Source organism: Ctenopharyngodon idella, chromosome 12, assembly GCF_019924925.1.
Source record: "Ctenopharyngodon idella isolate HZGC_01 chromosome 12, HZGC01, whole genome shotgun sequence".
Classification (NCBI taxonomy): domain Eukaryota; kingdom Metazoa; phylum Chordata; class Actinopteri; order Cypriniformes; family Xenocyprididae; genus Ctenopharyngodon; species Ctenopharyngodon idella.
Window position 1 is genome coordinate 6,969,354 of NC_067231.1, and position 11,355 is coordinate 6,980,708.

General features: G+C 34.7%; 1 protein-coding gene across 3 annotated transcripts in view; it reads left to right on the forward strand.

Annotated features, from left to right (window-relative positions):
- Positions 1-6,097, forward strand: part of myof (myoferlin) — a 44,636-nt gene extending 38,539 nt beyond the window's left edge. For all 3 annotated transcript variants that reach the window (XM_051915739.1, XM_051915737.1, XM_051915738.1), the window contains 12 exons: positions 1-8; positions 110-280; positions 369-517; positions 625-764; positions 865-953; positions 1,029-1,124; positions 2,096-2,237; positions 2,318-2,417; positions 2,511-2,698; positions 5,195-5,304; positions 5,423-5,570; positions 5,674-6,097. The exon at positions 1-8 is cut by the window's left edge and continues 84 nt beyond it. In XM_051915739.1, coding sequence (XP_051771699.1) covers positions 1-8; positions 110-280; positions 369-517; positions 625-764; positions 865-953; positions 1,029-1,124; positions 2,096-2,237; positions 2,318-2,417; positions 2,511-2,698; positions 5,195-5,304; positions 5,423-5,570; positions 5,674-5,712 — 1,380 coding nt within the window. In that variant the 3' untranslated portion in view covers positions 5,713-6,097. The remainder of the gene's footprint in view (positions 9-109; positions 281-368; positions 518-624; positions 765-864; positions 954-1,028; positions 1,125-2,095; positions 2,238-2,317; positions 2,418-2,510; positions 2,699-5,194; positions 5,305-5,422; positions 5,571-5,673) is intronic.
- The last annotated feature ends 5,258 nt before the right edge of the window (positions 6,098-11,355 follow it).

The window sequence follows — 11,355 nt, forward strand, 5'->3', positions numbered from 1 at the left end:
TTTGGAAGGTAATGCCAGAGATTTATTGAGAGTTTATCATGCATTCAGACTGTCAAGCTGTCGAAGAGGACTGACCGTTTTATGAGAACCATTTTCTGTCTCTCAACAGAATGTTTGAAACGACATGCTTCCTCCCACAAGACAAAGACCTGAAAATTGCCGTCTATGACTTTGATTTGCTCAGCCGTGATGAGAAAGTTGGGGAGACGGTGATTGACTTGGAAAACCGCTTCCTTTCTCACTTTGGTTCTTATTGTGGTTTAGCCCAGACATACTGCATGTGAGACCCATAGAATAAAATTTCATACAAAGTTAGTATTTTCTTTGAGGACAACATTTAGTTAACTAATGTATTATTCATTCAATAGTTCTGGACCAAACCAGTGGCGTGATCAGCTCAAACCATCTCAGATTCTTGAACATCATGCCCGTTTGAAAGGATTGAGTCCACCCAGGAGTGAAGACAATGGAAACACTTTATCCTTTGGTGGCCGATTATATTGCCTATCTGACTTTGGTGAGTTAAAGAGATATTTGTTGTTTTGAACATTATTATGGTGGCTTGACAAACTGTTAATGTATTATATTATAAAATATATGTATGCATAAATGTATACATTTTAGAAGCGAACAAGAAAATTCATGAACACCTGGGTCCACCAAGTGAACGGATCGCTCTGCACGTCCTCCGAACTCAAGGCCTGGTTCCGGAGCATGTTGAAACCAGAACTCTTTACAGTAGCTTCCAACCGACTCTCCCGCAGGTGTGAGGCTGCTCACTAGCTGCTTCTTCCTGTGATATACTTTATAGACCCCTTTTTGGTTTGAAAGCAAGCTCAAAACTCTGCTTTATCTGTTTTATAGGGAAAACTCCAGATGTGGGTTGACATTTTCCCCAAAAGCCTTGGGCCTCCTGGACCTCCTTTTGACATATCGCCACGCAAAGCAAAAAAGTGAGAAGAAACGGGTACTTTCAGTTTTTCTTTTATGTTGATTGATGATAGACTCACGTTCATTCTTTTTATCAGGTACTTTCTGCGCGTCATCGTTTGGAACACGACTGAAGTAGTGTTAGATGAAACCAGCATTACTGGTGAAAATATGAGTGACGTCTATGTAAAGGGGTATGTAAAAGATCTTTGCTGTCTCTTAAGACAAGACACTACAGGCAAAACAATTGTTTAGATTTTAGGCTTTTTTGCTTCTATAAGATGTCTTATTTCAGACTAGCTGAAAGAAAACTTACACAGTTTTGTTCCTTTCTATATTCTGAAGGTTTTTACAGAGGGGCTTGTTCATTTATCATTTGCCGCCTGATTTATTTACCATTTATTTCCTAAAAGCATGGTGATTTTTATTTTTCTAGCCATTGACAGTATCTTTTGTTTTATGGAGTGATAAAAAAGATATACAAAATCCACTATGGAAAAACCTTTAATATGTAAACAAAATTAAACAAAAATTTTGAACCTGGCGTTATCTTTTGTTATGGAAATGTATGCAAATGAGTTCATAGTTACATGCATCCAAGATCAAAAAACACTCTCATTTTGTCAATATACATTGCAGCATCATCTCTTTTTAAAACGGTTCAATCAAGGACTCTTGCTCTCTAAACCCCTCCTTTCTGAGAGCCTACTCTGCTCTGATTGGTCAGATGGCCCAGGCTGTTGTGATTGGTCTGTTTCTTACAGCGTATGTCGAAAACGAAACACCCATTACCATGTCTAAATTTAATCTCTGGAGGCTTCCTCAGCGCTTGTATACAGAGTGATAGGAAAAGTAACAATGCCATTAGTTTTACCATATCAATTTGCAGCCAATGAGGATCATAGGCTGTAGGTTTGAGCAGGAAGTAAGGCTGGAATTACTGATGACTCATTTCAGGAACCGGTTCTTTCTTTTTGGAGAGAATAACACTACATTTATTGTGCACTTTGATCTTTGAAATTTTGACCTTTTACATTAACAAACACCTGTATTACACACTACATGAAAGGTAATATCCGAAAAAGCGTAATGGGGCACTTTAATGTGTTTTACTAATAAATTTTGTAGCATTTGTCATAATGCATGCATTTGTGTCTTTGATTAGTTGGATGCCAGGTATGGAAGAAAATAAGCAAAAAACAGACGTCCATTATCGATCTTTAGATGGCGATGGAAATTTCAACTGGAGGTTTGTCTTCGGATTTGAATACCTACCTGCGGAGCAGCTATGTCTTGTATCTAAAAAGGTAATATAGATTGACTGTTTAATATGTTATGAAGAGCACTTGGAAGTATTAAAATATTCTCTTTCTTTTACATTAAAAAGGAACACTTCTGGAACCTTGACAAATCAGAGTTTAGAATCCCACCCAAGCTGATTGTTCAAATATGGGATAATGACAAATTCTCACTGGATGATTACCTAGGTGAGATGTCTGTATGCAGCTCTTTTCTGAGCTCTTTTATTTTTAATTTTATTTTTCTTTACATTTTTGGGTCTTATCTCACTTGTGTTACAGGTGCTATTGAACTTGATCTGCACCACCTCATCAACCCTTCCAAAACACCAGAGAAATGTGACCTTAGCATGGTGCCGGATGGAACTACGCATCCAAAATCAGACCAGTTCAAGTCTCTTTTTGACCAGAAGTCAGTTAGAGGATGGTGGCCATGCTACATGGATAAAGATGGGAAGAGGGAGCTTGGTGTAAGTACAGCTAATGCAATGTCTTTTGTCTTTTTTTTTTTTATGTGTTCCTGTATGGTGCAGTATGACATTCATTTTCCATGATCCAGTCAAATTCCAATGGATATTAAATCCTCTTCTCTTCTTTCAACCCGCTTTGTATTGTTGCAATGTAGTATATGTAGTATGTAGGAAGTATAACAATGTTTACTCTTTCTCTGTGTTACCTGGACCGAGAAATTTACGTTTTTTCTTTGTTTTTGTTTTCCTCCATTTGTTCTAAAACACTAGCTATGTTTCCATCCACCTATTTTTATGTGCATTTTGGAATATTGCATATAAAACTCTGGATTGAAACGCCAAAATGAGCATACAGTAAATTCAAAAATGCACATAAAAAAACGTATATGCTCAACTGAGTCTGAAACTTTTTATCCGTTAAGAAAACACATGTATAAATAGATGGAAGCGATGGAAACACATTTACCTTATAAATTCCTTGATGCGCATAAAAAAGACGTGACTGCACCGGGACGGCATAACTGTACTAACCAGCGGACCGATCTCGTTGCACAGCATCTGAAATGTTTTGGTTGTTCTGAAATGCCTGAGCAAAGTCTGTCGTCAAATTGGTTCAGTATAATTATTACCCAGAACTGTCTTACACGACTGTGTTCCCAAACAGCAGACATCCACCTCTGAAATCAAGATAACTTTATTGCGTTTCGTCTGTCATTAATTACCAACCCTCATGTCTTTCCAAACCCACAAGACTTTTGTTCATCTTCAGAACACAAATGAAGATCTTTTTGATGAAATCTGAGAGATTTCTGTCCCTCCATAGAAAGCTACATAACTACCAATTTGACGCTTCAAAAGGTTCATAAAGAGACTATAAAACTAATCCATATGAATTGAGTGGTTTAGTCCAAATTTTCTGAAGAGACTCGATTGCTTTATATGATGAACAGATTGAATTTAGGCTTTTATTTATCTTAATTCTTAATTCTTTTGGAGTTAACGTGTCTTTTCTTCTCCACCTATTTTTGTCTGACCCTGCTTACCCAATGAGCATTTCACTGTCCATTGGTCATGCCTTAACAGCAATTTCTAGTATTGCATTAGTATTGCATCCTTCTCATTGGAATTTAATAATTTTTGACACTTCAGTCTGAGTTAAATCTTTTTTTGGCTCATTTTATCTGTAAAAGAAAACGTATCTAATAATTATGCACACCTGAATATAAGGCGTTTTTTCATTTCCAGCCTTTATAAACAATTATATATCACTTATAAATGATGAAATACAAAATTAATAGTAGTTATTAAAGGGTTAGTTCACCCAAAAATGAAAATTCTGTCATTTATTACTCACGCTCATGCCGTTCCAGACCCGTAAGACCTTCGTTAATCTTCGGAACGCAAATTGAGATATTTTTGTTTAAATCCGATGGCTCCGTGAGGCCTACATAGGGAGCAATGACATTTCCTCTCCCATAAAGGTACTAAAAACATATTTAAATCAGTTCATGTGAGTACAGTGGTTCAATATTAATATTATGAAGCGACAAGAATATTTTTGGTGCGCCAAAAAAAACAAAACAACGAATTATTTAGTGATGGCCGATTTCAAAACACTGCTTCAGGAAGATTCGGAGCGTAATGAATCAGCATGTCGAATCATGATTCGGATTGCGTGTCAAACCGTCAAACTGCTGAAATCATGTGACTTTGGCGCTCCGAACTGTGGATTCGACGCTGATTCATTATGCTCCAAAGCTTCCTGAAGCAGTGTTTTGAAATCGGCCATCACTAAATAATTCGTTATTTATTTATTTTTTTTGGCGCACCAAAAATATTCTCGTCGCTTTATAATATTAATATTGAACCACTGTACTCACATGAACTGATTTAAATAGAGAGGAAATGTCATTGCTCCCTATGTAGGCCTCACGGAGCCATCGGATTTAAACAAAAATATCTTAATTTGTGTTCCGAAGATCAACGAAGGTCTTACGGGTGTAAAACGGCACGAGGGTGAGTAATAAATGACAGAATTTTTGGGTGAACTAACCCTTTAAGATCAGTGTGGTTTGGAATTGGTAAGATGTGCCTGGAAAAAAAATATGATCAGAAAATCAACGTGTCTAATAATTCTGCATGCACTGTACGAGTAAACACCATTGTGACTAAAAGTTAGCTAAAAAATATTTCCTACTCAAGCAAGGTGGTATTTGACTCTGGTCAAGCCTATCCAATAGGAGCAGACTGGGAGTGGCTTTGGACACTCACATGCCCAGTGCATTATCAGTGTTGAGGTTTTCCTATTTGCCAAAAGGCCTTTCTACTGCATAGGCAGCCAACTTTTATTGAAAGCCTAGTGGTGAATTACCCCTTTAAATATGCTTCTCTTAGAATTGCGTGATATTTTGATAAAATGGGTTATGAATGTCATTTCATGTTGACATTTTTTCCTTAAAGCTTGATTAATTGGGCCTTGTTTATATGTTGTTTCAGGGAAAGGTGGAGATGACTTTGGAGATTGTGAACGAGAAGGAAGCGGATGAGAGACCTGCTGGAAAAGGCAGAGATGAGCCCAATATGAATCCGAAACTGGATCCTCCCAAGTAATTGATTTTTTTTTTTTTTTTTTTTTGCTTTAAATATGTTTGTTGTTATGTGTGTTAACAGAAGATCATCACAAGATTTGTTTCTTCTTCTTTCTTTTTTTTTTAAACCCCTCAGGCGACCTGAAACCTCATTCTTTTGGTTCTCAAATCCATGCAAGACATGCAAGTTCATAGTGTGGCGAAGATTTAAGTGGCTGTTCATCGGCCTGATTGTGCTAATCTTAGTACTGTTATTCATTGGGATCTTGTTGTATTCTTTACCAGTAAGGACACACTTCATTAATCCTTTCACAAAGCTTATGTTCAGACTTTTCACTTGAGATGTACAATGCTAATTAACTATTTTTTTTTTTTTTTTTTTTTCAGAACTACATCTCCATGAAAATTGTCAAACCCTTCAATTGAGTCAGGAGTTCAACTCAAGTGTGTCATTTTTATCTGTGTAATGTAATCGGCATGATCAGGGTTTCACACAGTGAAAGCAGTTAACAGAAATGGTTCATTTTCTTAATGACATACAGACCATTAATACAGTGTTCGTTTTGTTGTTGTTCATTTTTCGTGTGGTTATTTAGGTATTTACCATTAATCACTCTTTGCACCATTATTAAATTTTAATCATGAATTTTCACTTTTTGGTTCAGGTATCACTGATGTTTAGAAACATTTGTACACAAACCATGAAGTGTTTTCTATTGAGAAATCTTTTATTGTATTACATTCTCAGATCATTTTAAAGTTTATTGGTTTAAAAATATACAATTGTTGAATAAAGACATGTTTGTTTAAATTGCGTCCATTTGTTTTCAGAAACTTCAATTAGACTTTTTGTCATTTTAATGATGATAAACTGTCATGTTCATTTTACTTTATCCATGAAAATGGTACACAAACACAGTATATTTTAGCAGTGGGGAAAAAAACATTCTTAAACAAGTAAAAAAACAAATACATTTTATACATTATATTATTTGTTATATGTCCCTGTACAAGGTCTTTATTTTTAAATATTAATATCATGATTTAATCAATATGGCACAGGTGCTGTTTTTCCAAACTTCTGCATGATTGAATATGTGATGTTGAGTTTATAAAACAGTTCAATAAACAAGAAGTTAATATTAAGTGACTTAGCTAAATAAATTGTCTAAAATCTACTGATATAATACTGAAACTTTTATCTCATGTACACGATTTGTACATGTTTTCCAAAAGTACTTTTCAATGAGGAAAAATGAACTGAATGCAGCAAGAAATGCATGTGACACAGCACAGTACCCAAACAGTGCTTCTCAAACCTGTCCAGGGACCAGTTGTTTAAAACGTTTGATTTGGATTTGGAAATGCCATGTTTTGCTATCCAGGATCAGGTAATCCATCTTACTTTTGTGCTGGTTGTTCAAAGCAAAATACGACTGTCCTATTGGAAAAAAAAAAAAAAAAAACAGCCTATGCTGATTAGGTATGTTTTGAAGCATGGCAGCTTAGAGCTGGTTTATGCTGGTCCTTAGTTGGTCATGAGCAGGAGCTAGTTGCTTAGGACCAGCTCATGACCAGCCTCATAGGTTTTTAGCGTCCAAAACTGGTCTTGTTCTTCTACGTCGTATTTTTCTGTGACAGGAAGTGGCACGTTAGAGCTGCTGTCTTTACGCTGGTGCATAGTATGCTTCATCTCCAGCGGGTACGTGAGAGCAAGTTTCTCAATTTTAAAATTGATTTAATTTTAATTAAAAAAACTTTTTTTAAATAGTTTTTTTTTAACAGTACTGCTTATAATATTGTTAAAATTATGACCAAAGTGTAGTAAAAAGAAAATAAATTACATAAAAAAATGGACATGTTTTAATATATAAATTTAAATAAAGACGCTGTATAAATAATACGTTATATTAAATATATTACAATAAACATTATTAATTACAAATAAATCAAAAAGTAAAACGATAATAATGGCTTGTTTATTGTTTATAAGGCCTATGTAATGAGGTAGAGCTTAGCGGATATGACGTCGTTTCTCAAGTTCTAGTGCGTGACGTGATATTTAAATAGCCACCTGAGGGGTGATTAGAGAAACGACTCAACACCGTTAGCGCTGCTTTATCATAGTGTGAAGCGAAGACTATCTAACGCACGAATGTTAATTACTAAACTGCAGTTCAGTTTTTATAGATTTGTATTTGATCGGAGAGAAAAATAAAGACCTTTGAGTTCAGGTAAGTTACTTTAAGTTTTGTTTGAGCTAAGTAACTGGCTAGTCAACTCCGACAGGTAACGTTAACATTACTGTTGATTCAACATTTACCCAAAACTCTTTGCTAAACACCACTAGTTTTCGTTATAGAAAAGTATAAATTTTCTCCATGGCGTTTGGTATGTTTATTGTAGGGTTTAATTGTTTCTTTCAGGAGTTTTAACTTTTAGTAGTTTGTTCATGTAGAATATCAGTATGTGAAATGATCCCTGTGTGAAATCCTGTGTCAGTGCCGATATTTAATGTTGGATGATATCAGCGTTTGTATTTCGCGGCGGTAAGCCGATGCTCTTCTCATTGGTTCATTCAGCAGCTTTCTCTTGATGATGCTAGATTTGAGCTGCTGGAGGCGGCCACATATGGATTATAATGGTTTAACGGCGTTACTGCTGCCGTTTCGTGTGTTGAAGGCTGCGATTCTGAGGTTGGAGGGCACAAGAAACGTTTAAGTAAGTCTCCTGTTTCTCCATCGATAAAGCGAAGACGCTGCATTTGTACGAGACCGCGTATTATCATGAAACCTGCTTGGGTAATAATACAACACACTGCTGGTCGATTAACTGCACAGTTGCTTTAAGTATTTATCTTTTTTATTGTGTATATATTGTTTCGTATTTGTCTTTGTATATCTGAAATGTATCCACACTGCATTGTGTGGGAAAAATCTTATGCTTATTGCAATTTCACAGACGTAGGTAGTACATTAGAGATGGTGTCTGTCCATTGTACACACACCCTCCTCTCCTCCACACATAAGCTAATAAGACTTCAACTTGTGTTGGGTTTATCTTTATTTTGTTACTTCTGTATTGTTTGTTCACGCTGACAGCACAGGGAATATGAGCATATTTGTTGCATGGTGCTTAAGTATAGTGCTACAAAATTTAAAATAAGACATGGAATAGGCTTGTCTTTTGAGAGATGTGTTTTTATAGATCAAATATGCATTTTGTAATTAGTTTGTCTAGAATTTTCTGTGCTATGAAAATCAGACTCATTTATAGGTTAGGCTCGTGTCTGTCTCTTTGTTTGAGACTTCACTATTATTAGCAGGACATTGTTTTTCTGCAGGGCCAAGTCTCTGTACTTGCATTAGATAGATTAGATTAGTCTGATTACAAATATTTTAAAATATAGTAACTTTTTTATTGATTTACATAATTACTTAATATTCACAAAATAGCAGTTAATTATTCATAATTCAGTGATTTCTCCCAATTTCTCCGAATTTTTTTTTTATTTTAAGTTTTCCTTCCTAAAAAAAAAAAAAAAAAAAAAAAAGCCTATTGCTTGTGTATGTTCGGAAAGTCTTCCAGTTTTGTTTTTGCTTTGTTATTTTTTTTTTTTTAAGCGTAAATTTTGCAGTAATGCTTAGTCATAGGTGCTCATTTCACTGTCTCTGTCTAATAGTGTGTGGGTGAGTCTGAAGGTAAAACATTGCTCTGGATGTTCATTCAACATTGTGGTTGAAATAGATTTTGTCCAACATGTTCAAAATAACAATTACAGTGCGTTATGGTAAGATATTTGCTGTCGTATGAGCTTGCAGTCATTTTTAAAAAAAAAAATTTTTTTTAAACCTCTCAGGAGAAATCACGTAGAAGTTGCTGATGCTCTTATGGTCGTAACTTGCATTGTGTGAGGAATTACGGACTGAGCCGAGTATCTTATGAGCACCTCCCGATAATTTTAAAACATGAAAACATGTTTAAAAAAATTGCTTGTCCTGTCTTTTTGTCTAAAGACTTAGAACATTGTTTTTCTGCAGTAAGTAGTTGGACCGAGTCTATCTGTACTTGCTTCAAACTAACTGCAATGTACTAATGCATTCAAAATACAGGACACATGTTGTATTATAATTATCTAAAGTTTAGATAATTATAATACAACATGTGTCCTGTGTTTTGAATGCATTAGTACATTGCAGTTAGTTTGATAAATGATGAGAGTCCAACATTTACTGTTTTCTTGGTGTAATATATGATGAGCTTCCAAAAAGGGTGTGAAAGTGGCCTGTCAAACCTGTCCATCACTAAGAGGACAAACTTGCACCCCCCCCCACTTTTTTTTTTTTTTTTTTTTAAACAGCTCTGTATTGTTACAATGTCTGTAGTATATGTGAATGAACAAATGACCTGCATGCAGATGTTTATTTGTCAGCAAAAGTCTGCTGGATATACGTTTGTTTTTTTTGGTTTTTTTTTTGTTTTTTTTCTCTCCATGTGTGTGTGTGTGTGTGTATGTATATATATATATATATATATATATATATATATATATATATATATATATATATATATATATATATATATATATATATATATATATATATATATATATATATATATATATATATATATATATATATATATATATATATATATATATATAATATATTATACACCATGCATAAAGACCTATTTTGTGTATTCAAACAGTGATGTTTTTTTTTTTTTTTTTGTGGGCATAGCCAACCTGGTGGCAGAAAATGAAAATTCAGCAAAAAAAAAAAAACTAATTTCGAGTCTATATCTTACAGTTCTGACTTTTTTTCTTGCAAATCTGAGTTTATATTTCACAATTCTTAGAAGGAAAAACAGAATTGTGAGATTCTGTGGATTTTGCCCATTTTCCTCCACTTGTTACCACTATTTTCTGCCACCTCTATGCTCGTGCAGCTGCAAGTGATGTAACTGATGCCTGCTCCAAATTGGTCTATTGAGTAATTGAAGTTATTGATGCTTGTATGATTGTGGCTTGCATTGTGTGAGAGGAATTACAGGCTGAGACGAATTTCTTACAAGCACCTTCTGACTTGCCAATAATTTAAATCTCGTTTGCTACCATTTTTCCAAACTTGGCCAAAATTAAGTTTTTGCCCTTTACAGGTTAAGTATTTGGCTGTGTTTACGCCATGTATTAATTACCGTAATTTTGAGATGACAACACGTTACATTCTACTCAAAGGTGTTCACATCCTTGGACTGGGAATTATTCATTTTTATGGTAACACTATCAAATACATATGCAGCGGTCAGGTGGTACAGCGGTTATGTGGTAGGAGTAGTAGGAGAAGTAGGAGCTTTCAGAAAATTCCCAGGATACAAGTTGTAATTTATGAATTCTACAAGGACGTGAACGGTTTTTACAATGTGGAATCTTGCAATTACCATTATTACGACATGGTGTGGATCTTGTTGGAGCTGCATATGCCTGCATATGCGCACTTAAGGTTTTTGAAAGATATGAATGGTGGCTTAATGGCAAAAATCTGTTCAGCAATGCCAGGTTTTGTTTTTTGTTTTTTGGTCATTTGGCATCTGGTCAGAGCCCCCTTAAACAGAATGAGTGGTTCTTTGTGCAAGTGAATTTTCCACCTATTTGGCTCAAGACAGGTCAAGAAGAACAAACTGCGGACAGTGAGTGAGTGATCGCAGATGCACTTCTACACTGCTGTTTGCACTATGATTATAAAGACAGAAAGATGTTGCTTATCTTGTATTATATTTTATATATTATATTATTTTTCGCAAATTATTTGCACATCAAATTTGGCTTAGAAATTACTCCCAAAAAAGTCATTAAGTGAACTATACCTTTTTAAAAAAAAATAATAATAATAATAATAAATAAATAAATAATTTTTTTTTTTTTTTTTTTTTTAGGAAATTATGATCTAAATAAGAAAATAAAACTACCACTAGGTGGCGGTAAATGTCTCAATGATTAAGTAATTGAGTCATTCATTAATTCGATTCGTTCAAACGGCTGATTCATTCAAGAGTGAGTAAAGGAAA